Source organism: Perna viridis, chromosome 2, assembly GCF_037379345.1.
Source record: "Perna viridis isolate PV_CMFRI_1.1 ecotype Kerala chromosome 2, ASM3737934v1, whole genome shotgun sequence".
Lineage (NCBI taxonomy): Eukaryota > Metazoa > Mollusca > Bivalvia > Mytilida > Mytilidae > Perna > Perna viridis.
The window spans coordinates 21859355-21886739 of record NC_142446.1 but is presented as its reverse complement, the minus strand read 5'-3'; the positions used below and the strand labels follow the sequence as shown (position 1 = coordinate 21886739).

At 32.9% G+C, this 27385-nt stretch overlaps 1 protein-coding gene across 1 annotated transcript; it reads right to left on the bottom strand.

Annotated features, from left to right (window-relative positions):
* Nucleotides 1–4656: 4656 nt before the first annotated feature.
* Nucleotides 4657–26364, bottom strand: LOC148624057 (uncharacterized). Its single transcript, XM_088567749.1, has 23 exons — nt 26272–26364; nt 25171–25252; nt 24490–24677; nt 21870–22024; nt 21333–21520; nt 20121–20162; nt 17919–18112; nt 17466–17626; nt 16306–16484; nt 15874–15933; nt 15128–15312; nt 14628–14788; nt 13649–13824; nt 12760–12795; nt 12025–12138; nt 11122–11292; nt 10507–10680; nt 10094–10264; nt 9019–9189; nt 8610–8780; nt 6877–7073; nt 5425–5590; nt 4657–4921 (listed from the first exon to the last, which is right to left on the bottom strand). Exons 1-23 carry the CDS (start codon nt 26362–26364, stop codon nt 4848–4850), a joined length of 3309 nt encoding a protein of 1102 aa, XP_088423875.1. The 3' UTR covers nt 4657–4847.
* Between the last annotated feature and the right edge of the window lie 1021 nt (nt 26365–27385).

The window sequence follows — 27385 nt, the reverse complement described above, 5'->3', positions numbered from 1 at the left end:
AAAGTTCTGCTTTAAGGGGGGCTCAACAGAGACTTTGCCTTCCATCACTACTGAAACTGGAAAAAACTATAAAAGATACTGATATCTGAAATTTGATTGAGATTTTCATGAGGAATCTAATTAAAAAAAGCAAAATCAGATCAAAATTAATAAAAGTTTATTTCGGCCCTTTATTACAAGAAAACCGTAAGAGAAATCTGAATTCCGATTAAACCACGAAGGCAGGCATTTTCATGAGAAATCAAATAAAACATTTTTAAAAATCGCATCAAAATAAAAAAAAAAGCTCATGTTTGTAGGCTTTATTCAATTTTGTACCACAGTAACTTCAAAAAGGTTAAAGTTACATCTATTCTATTTCAAAAGAAACATATTGACAAAAAAATCGTCAAAATCAGATTAACAAATAATCTCTATCAATCATGATTACAACACATATTTCTATCCCCTTATTTTTAAAGGGAGTCGATCCAAAATCTCAAAAACTTTTAGGACCCTCAATATCCCTAGGAACAAAGTGTAGTCCTTTTATAATTTCTTGTTTGATTCACAATAAAAGATGTATTGTTAACTCAAGTATAATTAGGTAACAGTTTCACTATAAACCATACAATTTGGTATGCTAGGTTACAGCAGAGATTAATTCTAATTGCAAGAACACTTTGCTTTACTGGTTCCCTTTTAGTGGTAAACTATATTTAAACAACCCATGATTACTTTGAAGAAGGAAAAACTGCAAGTGATATATATCAGTATTTATCAGGGGTTTTAACTGTCCTGATCTATACTATAGTAAGTGACCAATCAAGACACATTTTCTTATTGAAATAATCATTTCCATTTCTTTTCATTTACAGTAAAAAAATACCTGAATTTTCAAATAGTTTATAGATATCATCGAGAAGAGGACTTTTAAATTTTCACCTGACAACCTTTAAAATGACCTTTTACAAGACAACAGTAATTTCATCAAATTTTCATTTATTTTCATTTTTGTCCTTTGAATTTAAGTCATGCCTATATGGCGCTTTTAAAATATTAACTTCTCGATCACTGCATACAAATATAGCTGTGTAAAATAACTTAGCCATTATTTTTTCACACCACATCCATTTATACATTAGATATTTAACTATATTGAGACGTGACAAGGTTCATTTGTTTAATCAGTTGTTCATTTCATTGGTGATGCATTATTGTTCTGATTGAAGCACGGAAATTTTCTGCATATTACATCGTGAAACAATCGAAATAAGTAACTGTGTGATGAAGTATATTTTTGCCTGCTCCTACATCTTCTTGACCAGTTATTTTAACGCAAAGAATATTTTTGATAAATGGCCAAAGCACGTTTCTTTTCTCCGAATTTTTATGGTTTCTCTCAACACTTAACCTCGATCTTTCTCCTTTGGATTTTGGCAATAATCGTGCACTGTGTGCAATGTCTATATTTTTTGGGGGGAGGGGATGTAAACGATGTAAAACGACATGGAATATAGAAACATCATTTTTATTTTGTATTTGTTTTGATAAAATTCTAATGAGGTATTTTCATTTTACAGGTGTCCCATCAGCTCTAGAACTATCGTCTTGAGCACATCAAAACAGCAAATCACATTGCGTGACAGTATTTTTTATAATTTGCACATATTTGGGTTTTTTTATTTTTTGTTCCTTGAAATTTCTGTATGGTTTTTTAATCGTGTCCCTTATTATATGTGTTATAATTGACACGTGATATGAATGACGTAAAACTTGTAGCCAGTTTAGTTCTGTTGATACACTCAAGTCAAAATGTTAATTTTGTCAAGGATCAAGGAGTTAGATAAGGGTTTATTGCATGGGCGCAATAGCGACCCACGAAATTATTATCAGAGAGTTTGGAAGAATGCAATGGTGATTACTTCATCACAACAGAGTGCCTCAAAGCAGGGCAATTGTAATTTTCTTGTATCGTTTTTACAGCCATTTTTATTAAGTATCAGTCTTTCTAAAAATCAGAAGAAGGTGATTCATGCATGTCAAAAACCCACCGAATTCAGTTTAATTTCTTGTTCAGAAACTGTTACTGATCACATAAACAGTCTTAATTTTGCATTTGGCTGTTGCGCTTTTAACATAAAAAAGATATAGATTGTGCATGAAATTGGGACTTTGCAAGAGTTGTCGTTCTTGATTTGGTTTGATTTGGTTGGTTTTAGTGGAAGATGAATGTACGATTTTCTAGAAAGTGCAGAACAGAATGCAAAAATGATTATCGTTATGTGAAAGTATAGCATATGTAGACTGGAAAGGCATGGTTTATTTGGTGGGTTTTTCTTCAACAAAAATCACTTTACCACTGGCAGTGTCTGAATTTTATGTGGACTGGTACTTCATTAAATTATATACAACCCGCGAATAACCTTTATAAAAACAGTAAATACTTACAGAGGTCACCAAGAGGTCTTCAATTAGTGTAAACACACCTTTAAGTAAGCTCTAAAAGGAGTTGAAAATAAAAGGAATAAAAACATTATGGTAACAGAATGATGACACTTCTTCAAAGTTAACTAAAAAAGTCAAATAAACGACACGAAAACACATTAATGACCAGCATACCCCGACTGTGGACAGGCGCGTGTCTGCGATGATATTAAACTGTTTTTTAAGGCTTTAACTATCCCTTTTAATATAAGATAAAAATGAATTGAAACAACAAATAAACACACCATATAAATCACTCAGCAATATATCCAGTTCTCCTTCATGAAATATAAATACTCCAACGTATAGCATATGGACAGGATGAGATATTCAATTAAAGAACTATCACAGTTACTGCAAGCAATCTCAGAACATATTTAAGAACGACAGTGCCATCAAAATCACCTGGATTAGAAATAATTGGTCACTAAAATTCCGGTGGACTGGATTTGGATTAGTAACGTCAAGTACTAAATAGGTAAGATGTAATGCAATACTTTTCAAGTAGTATATTTATGTAAGGTAGCAATGAGGAGTCGACTATCTGTATTTGAGAAAACAAGGTTCAAAGAGTAATCAAGGGGACCAAGAATCTAGTGGAAATCAAAAGATTGTTAACCTGAGAAAACAGACACACACAGCAAAGAACCAAAATAATACGTACAAAGCAATGCAAGTAAATAAGCAACTAGGACTCCACTAAAACGTGGAACAAGGACCAGATGCACCGCATGGTAAGCGTCCTTTTCTCTTTTAAAAAATCCACCGCGTTGCTCATAAAAATTCAAGTCCGGGGTATAAAAAAGAGGAAAGGCAAACTGGCACGCTGCTGAACAGATAGGTTCATATGGTGCAGATGGGTACCTCGTAACGATCCGCGAGATCATCATGAAGGCCATAAAACTTCAGTACTGATGACAATCTTGTAGCAACATAATCCTGTTCCAGAAGCATCATTGTAAGAAGTCTAGTGCGGTACAAAAAAATCTGCGTAGTTACGGCAAGTTCTTGCGAAACGTACGAGCTACAGATGCAGCTGCTGAAGGGATGTTGCCACAGATGTAAAGATAGTTGACAATACGGAATGAAAAGTCATCTCGTTTTTCGTATAGTTTGATCAACAGTTTTCCTTATTCCACCGATTTCTAAGTGTAGGTCAAAATATGAGACTGACTTCACAGTGTCTGTAGTATCCTTTATCTCGAGTTCTTTGGGGTAGATGCGATGTATAAAATCGCCTAAACTGTGATTATTAAAGGATAATACGTCATCTATATAGCTGTTAAAGGAATCTGCTTTATATGACAATATTTCCATCAAAAAACCGGGTTTAGAAACACCATTTTTGATTAAGAACCTGCAAGTGCTAAAATAGTTTTAATCTTAGTAAATGATTTTTTAAAGTTTGTAAAATCGGCACCCCTGATGCAAAAGCTTTTCTGCGAGAAATATGTTGCCGTTATTAAAATCTGACACTGTATACAAATACTACAAATACTAGCTAAACGGACCAGTTGTTAAATGTAAATGCCATAGGAGAGGGCTTCGGGAGTATCACCATCTAGGAATGGAAAATTAATAATATGGGAAAATCAAAATCGTCTCCTTTGTCATAAATTTTGTATGAATGTTGCCATTCAAGCGCGTTTTAAACAGAATCTTGTAGCATTTAGATAGATTATTAAAGAAAATTTATAAACAGATCATATTTTAAAATCATGAGCTCTAAAATGTTCCATTATGTATAGCCGTTAATATTATACATAATAAACGAGTATGATTTGTCGTTTATTTAGTTCAGCAGAAAATAATTCGCCGCGAATAAGTCCCTTCATTCATTAGGCACAAAGTAAAGAGTAACGACACTGAACAGTATTCTAAAAGATAAGAAATATCGGCGAAAATTGTATGCTGCTTTCAATACAGCAGTCAATAAAATGTAATTATTTTAAAGCACTGATAAACGGTAATCGTAATGTTGTTCGATGCTTCTTTTTAGCGAAAGCCATCAAAAGAGATGCTTGTCATCAATCAATATCTACACAATAGTCTACCATAATATAAAATGCAATTTTATGTTTTTTTGTGAAATAATAATAATATGCTTGAATGTTTTTGGAATTTGACATATTTGAATTGTCCCATACTTCACGCTTTTTTTCATACACTTACTTCTAAGTTATTAGCTGCAAAGACGTTTAATTTACATAACAAAACAATGTGTCAACAGATAAAAGCAATAAAATAAGTTACCAATCTCGTATGATAACATGTAAATCTCGTATGATAACATGTAAACCATGAATGTCAAGAAATACATATTTGATGATTCAACAAATAAAACATTACTACGGAAGAGTGTTAAGATAAAGTTCTTAATATCAGAAACACCGGGCCAAAAAGACAATCGAAAATAACAACAGTCCGAGCATCATCAGTGGCGAGTTCTTCACATCTGAAACAAAATATAATTAGTTCATAGAAGTCGTACGTAAAATAAAACTGTAAATGACTTTGTTTCAATCTAAAAAAAAATGATATTAGATGATATCAAAAATCTGAAACTCAAGTGAAAAATAAGTATTACTTTGAATAAATTATTATATCAAATTTTATCATTATTAAAACAATAATGTATTATGATATTAATTATTCATTTTTAACACAATATTATTAGTGTCATTAAAACAAAATTTGCTTAAAAGTTCTACGACCAGCTTTTATAATCTAAATGTATATTGGATACAATAATAACCAAATCCAGTTCAAATGAATCTTTTAATTTGTTTATCAATTTTGTACATAAATTTTCCCTCACTGATACAGTATGCTAGGTTGCTCAGAACATAATTAATATGCTAAAGTATAGTTATCGTGAGGATAAAGACAGTGTATATATATGTATCATTTATTCTACAATACGTTACTTATTATACTATATCATCTCTTTAAGCTTACCTGACGCACCACTGGGACACTCTGCTAAAGTAGAAGCGTCACATCCGGCGTATCCAGTCGATTCATCAGAACCGTCATCACAATCAGAAGCACAGTCACATGCAAAGGCAGAATCAATACAAGACACAGTGCCAGACTCACATGTAAACCAACCGCCTGGACACAGCTGTTTGTATCAGAAAATAAATACAAATGCAGTCTAAATTGTAGTTGTTGTTTTTCCAAAAATGACTTTTTATTTAGGGTCATTCAAATTTCATAAAAGAATATGAAATAATCTCGAGTTTCCAAAAAAACATACGAAAATTAACATATGAATATACTTTATAAAGAGATCGAAAAGATTTATAATTACTTAAATACTTCAAAGTTACACATGGTGTTTGGTTACAAGAGACACCATCGCTTGAGACTTTTATTCTTTTTATTTCTTGTACATATGCCACATACACATAATGAATTATTCTTCACTTTCTTATATCGCGGTGTAGACTTGATTTTTCAATTACAATTACAATGTACATTTACAAGTATTATATGTTTTAACTAACGCTTAACTTCATTAAAGAGCATAATAATATATTTTTCAGGGAAGAGAAATTAAAATGGCCTTCTTGCACTCGTAATTTTGGTATTGTACATTCGAAATGATTTCCATAATTTTATATTACTACACCACATTATGCTGCAGATTGGTGCCGTAGAACCATCAATTCTAGCTTCATACGAGATCAAAATGTAACTCTTAAATACTATACGTGTACATGCATTCTCCGTGTTTATTTTTACTTGTATGAGAGCAGAAAGTTTACATTAAAATGACTTTCTGTAATATAGCTGAGAAACACCTAGTATCGGAGTTGTTTTGATTGAGAAACATTCGGATAATCACAGTAAAAAAGTCACCCGATTTTAAACAGAGCTTATCGCAACTACGCTTGAAGTTTGTCGATCTTAGCCAATTTACGAACTGTTGCGTTACACATCAAAGTTCAAAGTTAAAAAGTAAAGGCCTCTACATATAAAACATTACAACACCAGCTCTAATGAGTTTTTAAAACCGACATAAGCTTTCAAGCGTTCTTAAATGTCAAGTATAAATTATTTTCGAAAAAGGAATATACTTATTGTGCTAGTAACGTAGCGATGCATGTACAATATGTCAAAAGATGTGACATAGAAAAGTACATGATTGTATATTACTAATCGACGCAAAACTTCAAGTTTCAGCTCACTATTTTTGTTTAATTCTGAACCAAGTCCATACATTGAGAAAATCCCTGATTGATTGGGAGTTAAGTTGAGTAAAGCATTAAATTCGCCTGATGGGTGAAAGCAAACCAAATCAGTGGCATTAAATATCTGACGAGTTAGCGACTTTGAAGATTTCTATTATATTTACGAACTTAATAAAGTATTTGACAGTGACAGTTTTCTATTCATTCGATTTACCTGTACATATTGTCCTGGAGCTGCAGTTGGACATGCCTGTGTATTACAGTTGCCATATTGACTTGAATCACCAGAACAAGGGAGACCACCATTAGCAGGAGCAGGATCAGAACACGTCCTTGACCTTGAATGTTGACCACCACCGCAGGTTGTTGAGCAGGTTCCCCATGATCCCCAAGCAGACCAACTTCCGTCGACTTAAAATGTATTAGAGCAATTTACAAATTTGTTTCCTGCTTTAAGTTCTTTTCGTGTTTATATTATTGACTTATTCGTTAAATTATCATAGCACTGACTAAATAAAAATATATAATTTGTTTTGTCATATTTCCGTCTTTGAAATCGTCGATACTCAATGACTTGCACTTTTGGCTTTATTGAGAGTATTCTTACTTTGTTTAACTTCCGAACTACCCATCTTACTATTAAATAGTGCTTACTATACTCGGCGTCACATAAATAACATACTGTTAAAATTTGAATAAAAATATTTTCTGCGACTTTATTGACACCTACCGTCGTTTAAATTGTCTTAAATGACTTGCTCATTCGTTTAGCCAAACGGCTTCTCCCTAAAGATTGAATCGTTAAATTCCGGTCAGATTTTAATTCTCGGTGCCAATATTTACATTGTAAAAAGTCGGCCATGTTTACAGTGATCGGGTTGCTAGGAGATGTTGTTTACGTGTAAATGGTTTGTCCAAAAACCGAAGAACCCAGAATGCATTTCGGTGTTATTTCGGATATCTCGGATTTATTTTACGCGAACAACGTACAATACCGAGAAGTTGATCAAGCAGACGATTGTCACCGGAGTTCGACGGGAACTTACGAACTTCGTTTGTAAACAAATCGTCCCGTAAAAACCAACATGGCGGATATTAGTATGGGATTTTCCCGTAAGGATTTGTTACGCATGATTTAAGCTAATAAGCGACTTATTTAGGGAGAAGCTGTTTGGCTAAACGAATGAGCAAGTCATTTAAGACAATTTAAACGACGGTTGGTGTCAATAAAGTCGTAGAAAATATTTTTATTCAAATTTTAACAGTATGTTATTTATGTGACGCCGAGTATAGTGGTAAATCTACTCAGTATCTGATGATTCAAAAAAATGGTGAATAATATACTATTAACATGTGCTATATATTAATCACTGTATATGTTTAAACACATTAAATGCTAAGTATTTTCCGATGTAAACATGTTCTTTAAAACTAATTCAATGGAGCATATAATAAAGTTGTTCTTATACAATTTATCAATTAATACAGTTTTTTAAAATATTCTGGAAAACCCTCAACGGTCACAATGCAAATATTTATTAATTATATCACATGATGGATATTACACAGTTTCTGGGAAATACCGTTTTGCGTCAAATTTTCATGACAGTAAAAAAAAACAAATGTATTTGAGCCCTAACATGAAACTGGTCATGTAGGAGTGTAATTGTTGTTCCACATAATTTGCAAATCGTATGAGTTCCGAATGATAACTTCATATATTTTGAGCATCGAGTTGCACGATAATGAGTACTGGACAGTGAAAAAAAATTTTCCCTTTGTCATCATTGCGAAATAAAAGTTAAAAAATAAAGCAGATTTCTCCAATACAGCAGAGTGTTGAATCTAAAACTCATTTAGGTTCATGTAGATTGGATGAAAGTCAGTTCCGTTATTGAACATAACCTGTATAACATAATATAACACAATTCCACCAAAAATACTTACTGATGCAGACTTGTGTATTACAGGTCTGAGTCAAGAATGTGACTCCTTGACACTGTGCACCTCCATATTGAGGAGTTGGGTTAGTACATGTTCTGTCCTTTTGTTGTGATCCTCCTCCACATGAAACGGTACAAGTACCCCAGCTGCTCCAAGCAGTCCAACCTCCATCGACTGAAACAAAAAACATGATAAATATGCAATTCACCAAATACAAGTCTAAACTTATTGAAAGTGTTAAACAATGAAACTACTTAATTCATTTAGATAAATGTTTTTTGAATTTGAAGGTATTTTTCATTTTTCATTTACAGAAACTGAGAAATAGTTATGCAATTATGTAGTGTATTATAATACATAATATGAGATCAATCATACTATAAGATAAAGTAGAAGTAAAATGTTTACTGACTTGGACACATTGGTAAAGTACATGTTCCAACATCATTAGCAGATCCGGGACAGTTAGCACCGTTGTATTGAGGAGCAGGATTTGTACAAGTTCTTGATCTGGTCCAGGAACCAGTTTCACAGGTTACAGAGCATGTTCCCCACGATCCCCAACTAGCCCACTGTCCATCAACTACAAAGGGCACACTAATATAACAAAATACCAATCAAATGTTACAGAAAAATAAAACGAATGATAAATTATGAACACTTTAAATGATTGCTGCTCCGTCTTTAAATAATGTGTAGATTTTTAAAACAATGTTCTCTTTTAGATCAACCATTAAAAATAGGTTTTACTGTAACATAATACCAGGTATCTCTTTGTATCCGTTTTGTAATTATGCATTTTTTTTCTGTATCGAATAGATTGTGCTCGCTTTGGAAATAGGAGGTATATAGTGATCATAGTGTCCGTCACAACGTTACATGTTTCGTTACCTCACGAATGCTATACGTTTTTTTTTTTCTTTCTTTCTTTTTTTTTTTTTCTTTTTTTTTCGCATTTCAGGGAAAATACATACACTGCAATAAGTCAGAGCCAGGAACAAAATGAATTGATCCTGCTTAAAAAAATGATGATAACACATAACTGTGTGATATTAAAATATTTCAAATCTCTCCTTTTAGATAAGAACATTTTCGACATGATTTATAAGTGTGATAACAAAACAATTAAATAAAATCTTCTTAAGCAAAAAATCTTTTTAATTATTGCCTAGAGTTTCTTAGTTCTTTGATCGTGTTTTTACCTTTTTTACACTTTTCAATGTTACTTTATATTAAAGGAAGTTTGACACTTTAGTCATTTTTTTAGGGGACGAATAGCGTCATTATACAAAAGGAAGACAAAAAAATAGTGTCTAGTTATATGTGCCATTCCGTATTGATTTTTGGTATCTTGGTATAAACTCTACCCACACAAAGATAAAAGTTATGAATGATAACTAGATAACTAATTGATATTTAAAATTTTGATATTTATTTTAAGGTTAGTTGGGAGATTCCTGGCTCATATCCTTTTATATACAACATACTTGGACACATAGGAAGAGTACAGGATTGTGTATCTGATCCGGATCCTGAACATTGTGCCCCGTTGTACTGGGGTGTTGGGTTGTTACATTGCCTTGTTCTTGTCCATGTTCCAGTCTCACATGTAACAGAGCAGGCACCAAATGAGGTCCATGATCCCCAGTTACCATCAACTAAAATGAAAATGACAGGTTGAATTTACCAAAAGAGAATTAGTGTAAAAGACAAACAAAAGTATATTTCTAATAACATATAATAGAAGAGTAATCTTTAATCTTCAAAGGTTTTATAAAATGTTCTTATTGTACTGGTAATTTTAACAAACTAGGTCATTTCAAATCACAAAATGAAATAATCTGATTAAATAAACTTAAATTGTTGATATTTTGTATTACTGAACGTAAGTAATTCTTACTTGGACAATTAGCTATCAGTGTACAAGAACTAGTCTCTGATCCAGACCCTGAGCATTGGTCGCCGCCATGTTGTGGTGTTGGATTGTTACATTGTCTGCTTCTCGACTTACTTCCGGTAGCACACGTCTTTGAGCAAGAAGTCCATGAACTCCAGCTTCCCCAATTTCCATGTACTATATCAATGATAAGATATAACGATGGTGTTTTCTCATATTTACTAAAAACTTAAAATATACATGTATGTATACAAAAATTAAATAAATGCGTTTAATATTTATTAAATGAATCAAAAAATGCTTTAAGATTGTTTGGTGTCCCCGTAGTTATGGAAGAAAACAGACAATATCAATAATGGAGTAGAAGATTATATTTCCACTATATTTTGAAATTCAAATCCAATTATGGTACTCCACGTGTTGAATAATCAAACGTAACTTGTTTACAGGTTACATTGGTGTACACCTCGTCCATTTCTAATAAACGGAATTACGCAACAACTATAAATAATTATCTTCTCAATAAAAAAAATGGAAGATGGACGTATACTACCATGATACATGCAAATAAATCTTAATTACTAGATGACTTGTATATTGCAGGTTACTTTTACTCACTAGGACAAGACCCCATGTCACAGTTGGTTGTATCAGTAGATGCTCCAGAACATTGAGCCCCGTTGCCGACAGGCGCCGGGTTAGTACATGACCTTGATCTTGACTTGGTACCAGTAGAACATGTGACTGAGCAAGAGCCCCATGATGACCACGATGTATAGCCTCCATTTTCTACAAACATTATACAATTACACATCGCGACAAAATATAAATGATTGTTCTTAAAATGGTAATTCAAATGGGACAGGTCGTTGAAATAAATAAACATCCCTCCTTGAGTAATTATATATCATTTTGTTTTCCTGATAGTAAATTTCAAACCTTTCGAATAAAAACTGTACTTTTTATTTAATACTTGTTCAATACATGATGCGATTAACGAATTGACTGCTGTATGCACTGAACTACTTATATTCAAAAATAAACTATTGCTAGAATGGTTCACAAGGCTGAGTCTACTTTTTTTAATTAGAAATAGTGGAATCAAAATAGTTTTGTATGCTTACTATAAATTTGCACAACCAACGATTATTGATGTACGTAACTATCTAACACCAGAGGACCATGGATGGCCTTATGGTATTGAGTCACAAGACTAGTTGTTCTTCTACATGTGCAAACGAATCGTGTCTTGTTACCCTGCTGGTCTGATTAGGTTATCAGTCGTATAATGCACATGTCAAAGTATCCATAACTAATTACTATCCAAAGCTGCGATCGACCATTGGTGGCTAAATGGACTAAGCTTAATACCATTTTGAACGACGCCTTATAAAAATATTTTACTTCAAATCAAAATGCAATGGTTCAGACATTTGAGCAGTGTTGTCAATTAATTGTACAAATTCAGAGGAAAAAACTTGTCTGCACTTAACCTTAATATATTAGTTTTAATAAACTCACTGTCTGTGCATTGGTCTCCAACCCAATCCCCAGTGCAATCACAGCTGTAAGTGAGACCTTCATCAGTGCATTTGCCCCCATTACCACATGGATTAGGTAAACAGTCCTGAATATCTAAATATGAATGAAAACGAAAGTGGGTTTCATTCATTTACCATACCACATGTTTAGTGAGCGTGGGCATTCAGCGCAGTACGAGTTGTGCATATGCGATTAATAATGTTCAAGTTGTGACTTCGGAAATTTCGCTCTTTTTCAAAGGAAATTTCAAGTTCCTTTACAAGTTGTAGGTTTATATTTTTTTATCTATTCTGTACAAGATATGTTAAATTGATTGTTCTCTCAAAAGGTGTATTGTCAGTAAGATTGGAATCTCGACTATCACAATTTGTTTTACCGACTTGCAAGACTGCTTAAGCCAACTCGAATATGTTTAATTGTAACTTCGCTTCGATGTTAAGTCAAGTGTGTTTTGTTTTAGGACATCTTTAAAACGTTTTTCCAAAAAAACATTTGTCAGTGTTGCTCGAACAATATTATTGGCAAGCATCTGTAAGTCAAAATATGTTGCTTTTTCTTTTTTTCACCTTTGAACGTATTCTAGGGGTTGCTGTCAACATCAACAATAATTTTGGAAACTGCCAAGTATATTATATAATTAATAAATAATAAGAATTACATGCTATCCAATTTTACTCAAGCAAAAGGACGGGTAAAAATATAAATGTTTCTCACCTACTGAAATGGCAAACACCTCAGCTACGTCCATACCTAGAAAGGTTATCATGACATTTATTATTTGGATCAATATGAATAAGTTTTGCAACGAAATCGTTCAAGATATTTTAAAGGTTATGAGTCAGAACAAACAAAAAAATACAGAGGTATTTGTTGTTCATTTCCATGGTTCTCATATACCCAAATAATCGATTAACAATCTGCGGAAACAGCAGTTATGGTTAACTCGAAAAGAAAATTTTTTCTAAAAACTATTATTTACCATAGTTTTAAATCAATCGTGCATGATTGGAAGACTTGTCACAAAAAAAAATGCTCATTAAGTAATTTTTGACCTTTCAATAACCCCGCGCAGGTCCGGTGTTAAAAAAATAGACCTGCAGCAGCGCTAAGCTTGTCGTAAAAGGCGACTAAATAGTGCTCAGAAACCTAGCCGTGGGCTAGGCGCTCCCACCCACAGAGCAACTGGGATGTGTGCCCCAGGTGGTGGAATGGGGTAGCCATGACATTTCACATGCTGAGGTTGTCAGGCTATAATACGAAAAACCTGACCGCAAACCATAGTGGTGCACCGTGTTGGGAAAGATATCACGTTCCTCGCTCGTTAAAGAACCCTGCTTTGGTATTCGATAGGAGTAGGAACCTTTGCACTCCGCCACAGGAGGCTAAATTGCCCGACCTTACCCATGCCCCTTTTTCTATTGGCAATCAAAATTTGTCGACCCTATTATCCTTGTGTCCCATCCTTTTTTTTTCAATTCATGTTCATTTTATCATCCATTTTATGTTCATCATCTGAATATAGCTGAAATATTGCTGTTCGGACGTTAAACCCAAACAAACAAACAAACAAACCAATAAATGAAATAAGGTAAATAAGACATACTATCTGATTTCTCGTACCCAGCAGCATTGCTGTACAAGAAATAAGGCCGGTTACTTTTCTTCTTTTCCCAGTTACACGGAGGTGACGTATTGTCTACAACACAAAACCATCCGGCGTCATTACTACAGCCTCCGTAGTTTCTGTTCAGGTAAAACCGTCTTTTGAGACCACTATCCCTACAAATTATGACAGGTTTGAAACAAACAACCATCACTTACAAGGTAGATAAATATAACAAATCTTTTATAAGAACATTTCGTAGAAAATAAAACTGATGTGGATGTGCACAGTTTTGCTCAATATCGTTATATTTTGCTTCAGCTTTCAAAGCTAGGTGGCATTTTCTCAATTTTTTTCCCAGATAAACAAATTCCATTATAAAATCATACACACCCCGTTAAGTATTTATTGGGGCCTCTCGAGTGTAACTTACCCCTATATAGAAGTTATTGGTAACTCCCGTGTGTAACCTACCTGAGATACTACAGAAATCATTGGTATTCCCACGTGTAACCAACCTGAGATACTACAGAAATTATTGGTAACTCCCGCGTGTAACCTACCCGAGATACTACAGAAATTATTGGTAACTCCCGTGTGTAACATACTTGAAATATTACAGAATTTATTGGTAACTCCCATGTGTTACTTACCCGATATACTACAAAAGGTATTAGTTACTCCCGATTGTAAGTATAACCTTCCCCGATAATGTAGTTATTGATACCTTCTCATATAAGGAAGTTATGTGTACCTCCCGATTGTGACCTACCAGAAATACTACAGTACTTATGGGTAACTACAACATGTAACCTGACTCAATGTAGTAAATATTGTGACCTTCTATTCGTAAACTCCCTCGATATTCTATAATAGACATAGGTAACTTCGGCATGTAACAAACTCCGAGATACTTTACTGGATTTCGGTTGTAACCCGCTCAAACAGTAGTTGTTGGTAACTCCCTTGTGTAACTTACCCCGAGATACTACAGAAGTTATTGGTAACTCCTGGTTGTAGATCGTTATACGATGTGTAGATTATTCTGCTGCAATCAAACCAGTTATTTTTGTTGGCGCCATTTGCATCAAAAACTACATAAGCAACTTCTTTACCTCCTTTAAATACAGACATCCTTACCTACAATCAACCTTTAATTCTTAAATATCTGTTTGCCTCAAATCAGGAGAAAGAAATGAAAAAAAATATATATGTGTATATATAAATATTTAAGAACAAAAATAGTTTGACAGATAGTTTTAATTGCGAAAAATTATTTGAACAAAATTGCACATGCACAATTTTATGAGAATAAGTAAGACATTAACCCACGTTGATATTTCCAAACTGATTTTTTCTCCATGATCTTCCTGTTCATTGTTGAAATAATGAACTATAGTTTTTACTTGCGAATTTCTATATGTATTATTTAAATTGTATATTAATGTTTCACAGTATTGACGAAAGAGTCAGCCTTACCGCTGATATATAATATTGATCCCACTTGTCGATTATAGAAGATTTGAGTGTTTTGGTCCCGGCATTGAAAGATACTGCACTAGAATCTCCTTCATTCATTGTGAATGTTCCCGTCCAAAGAGTGTACAAATCACTTGCACTTCCTAAAGACTGACCTTCAGCTACCTTAAAGACTAATTTCCAACCTACAAGCCAATAATATAGATAGTTTGCATATTCAGATAATGCACGTATTCTTGCATTAAGTTGAAATGTTATATTTCTTAATTGCAAGTATTACAACTTTTTTGTACAGAAAATGCAGTATTTACAGCTGTAACTTTTTTGCCTTTATTCACTTCGAGACGATTTTTTTGTTGAAATGTGAGTATTTCGTGCACAAAAACAAACATATATTTTGTTCTTATCAGTTTGAGGTCGGGGTCAAGTTTTTAATAGATTGTGTGGACTATCTATGAATATACAGAAAAAAATCTGAATATCAGATATGACAAAAAGTCGACGCCATTGTTCATTTTTTATTGAGGTTTCTATTAAAATAATAGAAACCATGCCATGAACAAAATTACTGACTTTTTTAAAAAGGTAAAAAAAAGTTTATAAAGGGTCTGAATTTTCATTTAAGTTTATCTTTCTTCCCTTGTAGTTTTATTTTGGCAAACTTGTCACTAGTTTTACATAAATTGGCGAGAGAATCTGTCTTCACCCTAATTAAATAGTTGAATTGAAAAATGACAAAAGATTACCTTTCACAAATATTGCCATTACTTGGGCAGCTGGAAACTCTGCTTGGTTCCATGCATTATCTGTAAGTTATAATAATTTTATTAGTTTATTCCAACATTCATTTGTTTAAATGATCATTCACCAGTTTTGTTATTAACAAAGGATTGTTATAAGTGGTAGTATTGCTTCAATACAAAATACATATAATTAGTAAGCTGCGGACTAATAACTATGGTCAAAGGATATTAGGACCAAAATGAAAACATTGTGTTATCATTGCTGATAAAAAAATTATTTGCTTTCAATCTTCCATGAAATTACTTTCTGGAATATCAGAAGTCGCCAAATGATAATATCTCTATAGGCATGAGATAAATAAAGACTTGCTGGCCGCCGGACTTCCGAAGCAGGTAATAATAATTATGCATTACCGACTTAATATAATTACTTACTCTTTTGACACAAAGCCCATCCTCCCGTTACACTGTATAGGAAGTACGGTCTGGTTCGGACATTCTGGTCCCATGAACACGGGGTTCCACCGTTTGGTTCGTCTAAGATTTCCATCCATGCCTTATCATTTGGACAGCCTCCCCATTCTTTGTGAAGTGCAAATCGTCTTATTCCATCTCTGCAATGTGAAATAATACAATCTGTCAATTATACTATGTATGCTTACTACGAGTTCTTTCGTAAGCGATAAAGTTTTTTAAGTTAATATCAGCTGTGTATTTTGTTTTTGTTTGCTTCTTTTCTATGAAGGAGACGTCCATATTGGCAAAATTTTTCAATTTTTTTTTACGTTGGTCCTTAAGTAAGTTACCAATTTCTTTCTTTGTGAAATATTACCAAAATAGAGTAGTCATCCTAATTATAGGTATGATATCCATTTTTTTTTTATTATGAACATGTCAGATATAGTTTTTCTTTTGAATCTCCAATCCTTTGTCTTGAAGCGCGAATTGTATTTGATATTTTGATTATAAATGAGGCAAGACGCAGGTATAACCCGTGAGAAGACGAAGTTGGCTGTATTGATATTGTCGTGCCTTTTACAGTTTTATATTAACTAGGATTTATTTTCCTTCATAATTTGACTAAATAAGATTGTGAGCTTTGACTGAACATTTTGCTTTTTGTTTAAAATACGAAACTAGTAATTAAAAGAGCCTTACTCTGTATAACAGGTTACTAGTAACTTTCTGTGAGACTTAAATCAAACTCTTGATGCTTCTAAGGTCATAAATTAAATTCTTTTTGGTAACCGAGAATTATTGAGAATTTCGTCTTCTATTATTATTATTTCACAGGAGTAGATTTTTGCAAGATGCTAAGGGGGAAGAAGATGGGGGCCAAGAAATGGCATAAGATGGTATAAGTTGGCATGGAACTTAGTAGATTCAAATGATTTTTGCTAAAAAAATTATTAGTAAAATAATGCTGACTGTTCAATTTAACCATATCAATATGTTTTATATTGGTATTCAAATCTTAAGAGAATCAATTAATTACAGGACTCACCAGATTTTGTCAAAATGTCAAATGATGTTTATAAAATAATCCCAGAAATAAAAAAAAATAAGAAAATTCATTATTTATTAGTTGCAGTTACCCGTCGATACTTGATCCTTGCATGGAACTGTAGCTTTTGATATCTTGGTAGTTTGAATACAAAATATTAACTATATCAAACCAGCCATTTTTGTCTGTGTTTCTTGCATCGAAGACTGAATAGGCCACTTCTAATCCATTTGTGTAATACGCATATTTAACCTGAAATTAGATGTCCAAAATATCATTATTAAGATTTTCATCAACATTCTTATTATTGAATTATATTGTTAAATATAATGGCCATTAAACATCTTTTAACAGAAATCAACATGTCAATAGGAAACTCCTGCTTGATTTCGGTAATTTTGGTGATTTTAGTGATTCATGACAATAATCGAGAAAGTTGAACTTCTCTTTTAAACATGGTTAAATTCATATATGTTCGGTTATTAATTCTTGGTATTTTCGTATGGAGGAACAAAAAAGATAATTTGTTTTACTCAATACATACACTTTCTATAAAGAATCCAGGGTAACTGATCCAGTTTTCAACTACTCGTGACTTGTACACTAAACCGGGACTAGTTGTCAAAGTTTGAGCAGCGACGTTGTTGTCATTTAACAATTCACTGCCTTTCCATAATTGTCTGAGTGAACCTTGAGGTGGTACTACACCTTCAACCCCTTTAAACACCATATCCCAAGCTAAAATGAAATGATAATAACAGAAAGTGGTGATGGTTTCCTTTTTAATATCTGAAAAATTACCACTAACGTTGATAACGCATTCATTATTAGTTATCCAATATATATTGTCCTAAGTTGTAATTAAATGTGGATTCTAAAAAATTCGAAAGATCTTCTGGAAACCCTCAACTCAATATTATTATCAGAGTACAATAGCATTACAACATTTTATACTTCGTCTATTCCCTATTTTCAGTTAAATTTCCGACTCAAAAACATTATACGTAGTTGTTACTCCAAAAAAATGACGGTACACATAGATAAAAATATGTAGTTTTTGGTAGAGATTCCTCGTACTTTGTGAAAAATTGATTCCAAATCATCTTCCAAACATACCGAAGAAGTTTTCAGAATGTTGAACTTTTGATCGACAACATATTTTTGTCAAGTGTGTTGGACGCGTTTTTTTTCAACAAACGCTCGGCATTCCAATGGGAACATATTGTGATCCAGACCTATTCGGCTGGCTTTTTAGCTTATCTGATCCAAATGAAGGAACATCGTTCAGATAGATCTTTTAATCTCAGTTTCCGATATGTAGATGACGTACGATCACTAAACAATCTTAGTTTCGGGGATTTTATACAGCGCATCTACCTCCAAAGAACTTGAGATAAAGGTTAACACAGACACTATGAAGTCAGCCTCATATCTTGTTCTATACTAAGAAAAGGAAAACTATACGACCATCACGATGATTTTTCATTCCGTATGTCAACGTTCCCTTCATCTGTGGCAACATTTCTTCAGCACCTGCGTATGGTGTTTTCATATCACCACTCATACGTTATGCCACAGCTGGCCGTAACTACGCATACTTTTTGCACCACGTTAGACTTCTTAAAATTTGGCTTCTGGAATAGGGTTATGTTGCTGCAAGATTGTAGTCATCACTACAAAAATTTTATGGTCGTCATCATTAATTCGTGTATCGTTACAGTGTATCCATCTGCACCATGAAAACTGATTTGTTCAACGTGTCATAGTTTTCCTTTACGCTTAGGTCTAGCCTGGACTTTATTACAACTCGGCGGAAGACTAGATGTCCCTTTAAGCTTAGGTCTAGCCTGGACTTTATTAGAAACTCGGCGGAAGACTAGATGTCCCTTTAAGCTTAGGTCTAGCCTGGACTTTATTAGAAACTCGGCGGAAGACTAGATGTCCCTTTAAGCTTAGGTCTAGCTGGACTTTATTAGAAACTCGGCAGAAGACTAGATGTCCTTTTATAAAATGCCATATGGTTTAAGTCAATTAAAAAAGCAAAATTCTATTGAAAATGTAAGTTATATTATTGTACTCAGGTGTCTTTTTCTCTTGCAATTTGATCATTTCATCCAATGGGATACAAATCAAAAATTGGTCTATTCATTTCAACGATATTACTTTTCATTTCATCCTACTTTTGTTCAGTATTTAGGTTACTAAACACAATATTTAACCTGAAAAAGGTTCATTTCAGGAAATACAAATCAATGGATATTCTTAAAACTGTTTGTCGTCATTTAATAGACAGGGAACCTCTTTTAATAGAATCACTACAGAATTTTATAGTCGTCACAATTTTATTGGCCGATATGAACTAATTTTCTCACTTGCAAATGCTTACCCTTCTAGAACACGTTGTGTGGGAGTTTATATTGCAAGTGGTTTTAAGTTTTTAAGTTTTGTTCAGCTTTCCTTCAGTTATATATATGTGTAATTGTATTTCATATTGATCATCATTGTTTATGTACATAGGCTTTGATGTCTCCCTTGCTTCGGTAATTTTTTTAATTATTTTATTAAAATACATAACATGGCGCAGATTGGTACAACCGGGGAGGTCGAACCATGAACAGTTGTAAGAATTAAGTAAGAACATATTCATTCATTGTGAAACTTGTAATTATTTAACAGATTTTCCGTTTTGTTGATAAGTAGATACATATGATGAATATCAACTTAACGAACATATACACACACCTACCGAGAATTGAAACCACGAATGAATCGGCAGTTTGTCGGTTTCCTACAATATACAACATGCAAAATGAAATAGAAATAATTCATAATTCAAAATTAAATGATTAAACGCTAACAAGAGAAATGAAAGAAAAACTAGTTCTGACGGAATCTCGTTTCCTTGATTACACTTTCGACCGCTTCTCTTTGTTCATTTCTAACATGAAATCTTTTCATATGACTTTGTACTTATTTTCACCGTTATTTCCCTCGTTATTAGAACTTATGTTGTGTAACTATAAAAATCTTTTTTTTTTATCTATTTGACGCATAATTTTGTTTCCATTCGTTAGATTTGTTTGTATATTATTGCAATTTCAAAACAATAATAAGGTCATTAATTTAAATTTGTACTTTTATTTTAATGATATATCATTGAAAAATAGACTGTTCTAAAAAAAAAAACGAAAATTCTAGGCATAATGGTAACTATCCTCTCCTATAAACTATTTAGCTTTTCTTTTGAATACCCGCACAAATTTTAGCATTGCAATAATATTAAATATTATTCAAAGTTTGTACCTGCATAATAATTTTAGTGAATTTGAAAGGTTCTTTGACTTAAGTACCAGTATGGTAAGGTGATTTATGGTGTAGAAAAATCAATGGATCAGACGATACGTTTTTAGTCTACATTCACATAACAATAGCCTTTTCTGCATTCAGATTTGCACTTTTTAGAAAATCATACATTTATCTCCCACTTAAACAAACTCAAGATCGATAACTCTTGCAAAGAGCCAATTTCATGTACAATATAATTTTTATCTCCAAAGCGCAACATCCAAATGAAAAAAATGACTGGTTATGTGATCAGTAACTGTTTGAACAACGAATAAAACTGAATTCGTTGGGTTTTTGACATGCATGAATCACCTTCTGTCTGATTTTTATAAAGACTGCTACTTAATAATACTGAAGTCATTAAATCTAAGAAACCAAATTATATTGAGAAATTTTACCCATGATAAGAATAAAATGTTTGGCATCTCGCAAAAGTTTTTAATCTGGTTTTGTATTGAGATTTTCAATTTTCTCATCCAAAAGTCTGAATACAATTTTCTGTTTGAAACAATACAACTGACCAGAATAAAAACGCGTTTTCTGTAATTCTCTACAAAACTGCAAATTTTTGGTTATCTTGTTACCACATTTCAATAATTTAACAGTTCAATACCATTTGCCCAATTGATCCTGTTTGAATCTCCAGAATAATAAAAGTAAGGAGCGTTGTTAGTGACATCCCAAGTACTGCAGCCTGATGATGCATCGTAGTCTTTTAACATGAACCATCCTTTATCGTCATTGCATCCATTATAATACTCATTTATGAATACTTGGCGCTTGGCGTTGTCAGTATTTGCTCTGTAAACAACGAAACACAGAAGTTATTTCCAGGAACTATTTTCGTATTGTCGCTAAACATGATTCTCCGAACAATGAACTACATTTCTCTTAGTTAAGTTGAAATAAACAAGAATACAAATAAAGTCGTGACAAAAGAAACGCACATTTTTATTTCTTAAAAGTTATTGAGAAGTAACCTGTTTACGACCAATTCCGGTCAATACAAATTGACGGGTTTCTACACCCATAAATAAATGTCAGTTCTGGTAGAGTAAACACATATACAAAATTATCGCCTTTTTTGCGGTACTTGTATTTTAAAAAAAGGATCGTTCAGTTTTCCCACAAATATTTAAAGTAACTATACCTAAAGCTACAATAGTTTTTTCCGGTCGATGTGATATCGGTGTATGAGGAATCTAGAATTTTACCACAATCCATCCAGTTATTTTTACCTTTACCCATCGCATCAAAAACCACAAATTTTTGTTCTTTGTTGTTTTTGAAAGCAGAAATTCTTACCTATAAAATATATAATTATAAATAAGCAAATAGATAATTTTAAACTGCAAGATTTTAAAGAATCAACTGCCGAAAATTCGACATAAACTTTTTAGTTAAAATTATGAGGAAAAAAATCATATACCCGGTAGATATTTAAGTGGGGTAACAGTACTAGAGGTCCATTGCTTAAGCAATTGTTACGCATTCTCGAAACAGAATTTTAAGTACATGACTGAAATTTTTAGTGATTTCATTGCAAAAGTTGAACTATCTGTTCAAGAACATACAAATGTATGTAGACATCACGTCAGCTTTTTGAGACTTATCCCAGAAATTAACACCCATTTATCCGATAGGTCAAAATCATGTTTTGACATATAACAATTCTTCATTTAATTTGGGAATTTTACATATCTAAATTTTGGCATGTTACTAATCTTTGATTAAGGCATTACATATTTTGATTTAGATATATTTCAAATTTACTTATGATTTATAGGCAAATGACCAACCCTCATTTGATTTGGGTCTATTATTACTAATAAAGATATTTCTTTTCTTGATCTGTGCATATTACTTCATTTGATTTTGGCATATTACTAATATTCTTTGATTTAGGCACCACAAAACTGCATTTGATTTAAGCATAACTCATATCGTCATTTAATTTGGGTCTATTATTACTAAACATTATTTGATTTAGGTGTATTTCATTACCAACCATTAAAATAAAGGGTGAAACTTGGTGGAAATATTGATCGTGGGTAGTACAACATTTGTACATAAACAGATAGAGTACTTGTAAAGGTAAGGAGGTATAAAATGCATGTCTTTAGCTATCTGGTAAAATGCATGTCCTCATCGGATTGAGTTTTCTCCTGTGCACCAACTGCCTGGTTTTTTTTAATGCAAAATTTCGCATGAATTTAAAGAATCAAAATCATGAACAAATGAGCAGAAAAGGTACACATATAAGACATCCAAAATTTGTTGTGAAACCTGATATATTTCTCATTACCATAGTTCCAGGTTTTATGACAGAATATAAAAGAATATCTATCTTTTTTCATGGACCTCCATAATATAAGGATTTGAAAAAAAATATATACTTTGTACAGTAAAAATGCGTTGGATTTGATAGTTTGAGGGTCTCGATATAGCTTCATTTCCACAAATTGTCCCTTTCTATCCAGGGGAACCTTTATTCGATTTGAAAATAGCATAATCGTCTATTCGAATTGGATAACAGTTCTTGGATGTGGTATATTACCAATCCTCATTTGATTTTGGCATATTATAAGCCTATATTTGATTTTGACAATAATACCGACCTCCATTTGATTAAAGAGTAATCAATGGAAACACGATTCTAGCGGAAATCGAAAAAAATGTAATCTAGAGACAAAGATCAGAGAGGGAAGAGAGACACACACAACAATGAACATAAAATAATCAAAATAATACTACAAAGCAACATAAGTAAATAAGCAATTTGGACTCCACTAAAAGCATGAATCAGATGCACCGGTAGGGTGAGCACCCTCTGCTTTTTTCAGAACCATTCCCCGAATTATCCATAAAAAGTAAAGTCCAGGGTGGACGAAAGAGGAATGGAAAACTATGACACGTTGAACAAATCGGTTGTCATGGTGCAGTTGGATAAACTGTAACGATTCATGAATTCATGATGACGACCATTAAACTTCTGTAGTGATGACTTCAATCTAGTAGCAACATAATCCTGTTACAGAAGCCTAATTATAAGAAGTTTAGCGCAGAACAAAAAAGTCTGTGTAGTTACGGCAAGCTCTGGCATAGCGTATGAGTTGTGATATGAAAACTCAATACGCAGGTGCTGAGGGGATGTTGCCACAGATGAAAGGAAAGTTGACAATACGGAATGAAAAGTCATCGCGTTTGGCGTATAGTTAGGTCAATAATTTTCTTTTTCCATCGATCTCTGAGTGTAGTTCAAAATTTTAGGCTGACTTCACAGTGTCTGTAGTATCCTTTATTTGAAGTTCTTTGGGTAGATGCGATGTATAAAATCCCCATAAACTAGGATTATTAAACGATAATACGTCATCTATATAACGGAAAGCATATTTCAAACCCCCATTTCATTTTGGCATAATACCAACCTCCCTCTTATTTTGGCTGTTACAAACTTTTATCTCTGATTTTGTAATAATAGAAATCATCATTTAAATAAAACAAATATTACTGCTGCGAACTTTCTATAATCTACAAAAGTGTCTACACTTATAAAGCGCTTATACGGATTGGTTTTAACTTTAAAGTGAGAATCTATGGCATTAAGAATCACGCAAACGATTGAATAACTACAACAGTCGTATTTATGTATAAGGGAATTAATTATACTTTTATTTATCAATAACTATCTGTCAATGTGAACTAATATTGTTTTTATTTCAATTTATTTGTTCGCCCTTACTTTTTTTTAAAGATTTATAATGACTTACAGCAGAAATACTCTGTAGAACCCAGTCGTTCAGGACACTGGACTTGAAAATCTCACTGGTTTTTGAGAAATCATTCATTGCCTGCACGTTGCCATCGTTGTAAGATGTACTAGATTCCCAAAAATCCATTATGCTGTTATATCCTGTAGGACGTTTTCCAAAGGGAATTTTAAAAACCACTTGCCATGCTGGAAAAAATTGAAGAAATGATATATTCTCTCATCTGGTCTAAATTATCTTGACCTACCACTTCATATAAATCTTCATTATTTTTTGTTATACTTTTGTTTGGAGGAAATAAAAGTAACTGATTACTGTGGTTATTCTTTTCTTTCGTTCTAAATGTTTTTTACACAGCTCTTTTAATATTTTATTATTGTTATTATTATAAAATAATTCAGGTTCATTTTATTTCTTTTCTAAGGAGATAAAACATTCAGCTCAATATAAATATAAATACAAAAGAACAATTGTAAGTAATTATTAAATATCTCCAATCGAGAAGGAAAATTTTGATTTTATGAATTGCAAGCTCCTAACAGAGAAGAAATCAAGACTTGGCTGAGGAGAATCTGTTCCTCCTACGAAATCAATTTCATCGTCGAGTGATTAATTACAAGGTTGTTTGTATTTCAATACAACCCTTCAAATGAAAAAGAATGAACTGATCAAACAACTTACGTCCTCTGTGTTGATTCAAAGACTGGGCGTTTACGGTTACGACTACCAACAGTAAGACACAGGCAGAAGACACAGCAATCGCCTAAAACAGAAGAAAATATCAAATCAAAATTCTTAAATTTATGTAAACATAATGCATCCCAATATGAAAAAGCTTCAGTAGATAGAACTTACTACTTATAAATACATAAAAAATGACTGTATTATCAAGCTATGGAAGAGAAGAACAGTTGCATACATACCATTGTGACTGCTACTGTCCACTTCACAACCGCTACCGTTAAAAAACTGACCAATCTTCTGACCAACTGGTCTTTTGCATTGTACGTTAATATGTTAAAATCGGCTTATGCTTATAATCGGCATAATCTTTCAAAATTTTAATCAACCCCTATTAAGGTTAATCACTTGCAATACGAAATTTGGGATAACCACGTGAGTACATTCACCGAAATTTCAAGTTTAAAATACACCGGTTTCAAATGAGTAGTGATCGCCTGACAAAAATAGATATTCAACCACCGTTTTAAAGTGGTCAAAAGCTGCACAGGCATAATTTATTTCATAATTACTAAGGAGATCACTGATACAGTTAGAAGATTTGTTAGAAATAAAGGAAAAGCAACACAAAAAAACAATCAAGAAGAAATAGGCACAGAAACAATAGAGAAACTATACTAATCGAAAAATTCTATGTTTGAAGTCAAATAAAGCAACCGAATACCAATAGATAGACGGGTAAAGTGAAAGTCATCTCCTTTTCTAATTACAATCAATAAATATCATTAAAAAGAAAACCCAAAGAAGACTGTTAAATGCTGCAAAAAATAGAACCAGACAGGTAGTCTTGTTGGAACTTTCAGTCAAATGAGAAGAACAGGAAAGAGGAGGCTAAAGAAAGACGGCAAATTACCAGCAACTATATAGTAGATTATTGTTAGCATCAAGGATAGAGCAGATGGTGTCTGAACATAGAAGTAGGATTTAAGGCAGTCAAAATTGCGGACAGTTAAAAAAATTGGTATTGGTAGGAACAGAAAAAAAAAGAAACTGATTGAATTAAGGAAGCATTCGGTAACTTAGCATCAGAACAGCAGTTACATCCACCGAAACTTCAAAGTCGTGTAGGCCAACCAGTTCAAGGTTCAGACTGATTATCGGAGCCCGCAATATCGTTGCAATAAATGCATCCATAACAGATAATGTTGTATTAGCTTATATCAGATCGCTGGTCACCACCATAAGAGAAAATAGTTATCTGTTATGGGAGACTTTAATTGGTGAGGCTGTTCTAAAAGCTTATCAATAAGACGTTTGTGTCATTTACATTAAGATCCGTGTTAAAATCAAATAAGTTTTTTTTTAAAGATGGAATGTTACCTCAAATGAATTAACGATCTAGGATACTTTTTCTTTAACTGTTTAAATAATGTCTTTAAATACACATTCTTCACAGGACGGATCTTGTCCTTTCTTTTTATTAATGCTTTATTAACCACGTGATTCTACGTGAATGGTACGAGAATGACTTATGAGTCAACCAATTTCACATCGTAATTGTTACAAATTCAATAGATGAATTCATTTACCGAAACTGGTATTTACCTTGGGCTATTATAGTTCAGAGATTACGGTCAACTCACTGTAAAATTATCTAGATTGAAAAACCATCGCAATTTTGATATGAACCGCAACTCATAGCCTATAATTTCACAAAAAGCCTTGGAAAAAAACACTTGGCTACAAAATAAAACAAATAAGTATATTGGCCGTACTTTGTTAGTAGTATAATATATAGATATATAAACAAAAATATGTTTCTGCATATATAAAATAGGGTTCTTTTACAGTAAAGTTTAATATTATGGTGTATAAATGAGGAAGTACACACACACCTTACAATAGTTTAGTCTTTTTTTTTTAATTTGAAAAATAAATGTAACAATTGTCTGAAGTATCTTAATGACCTGGTAAATGTGTAGGTGTGGGATGCTACATCTTGAATTGGTTCCATAAAAGCGGAGTCCAACCAAAAGCTCCGTCACATTATCAGTGAACGGCGGAACTATTGTGTCTGGTACATTGCCAGCTTCTTTAATAGCAACAAGTGCATGGAGTCCGGGGAAGACGAAAGAGGAAAGGAAAACTATGACACTTTGAACAATTTGGTTCACATGGTGCAGATGGATACACCGTAACGATACACGAGTTCATG

What these genes read in the sequence shown, in the direction of transcription:
- LOC148624057 (XM_088567749.1), bottom strand. Translation starts at nt 26,364, where the DNA reads ATGGATGCATTTATTGCAACGATATTGCGGGCTCCGATAATCAGTCTG. An exon ending in TTCTACAGAGTATTTCTGCT is followed by an intron (nt 22,025 to 24,489) that starts GTAAGTCATTAT and finishes TATATTTTATAG; the next exon opens with GTAAGAATTTCTGCTTTCAA. An exon ending in TGGAGACCAATGCACAGACA is followed by an intron (nt 11,293 to 12,024) that starts GTGAGTTTATTA and finishes TAATGTTTGTAG; the next exon opens with AAAATGGAGGCTATACATCG.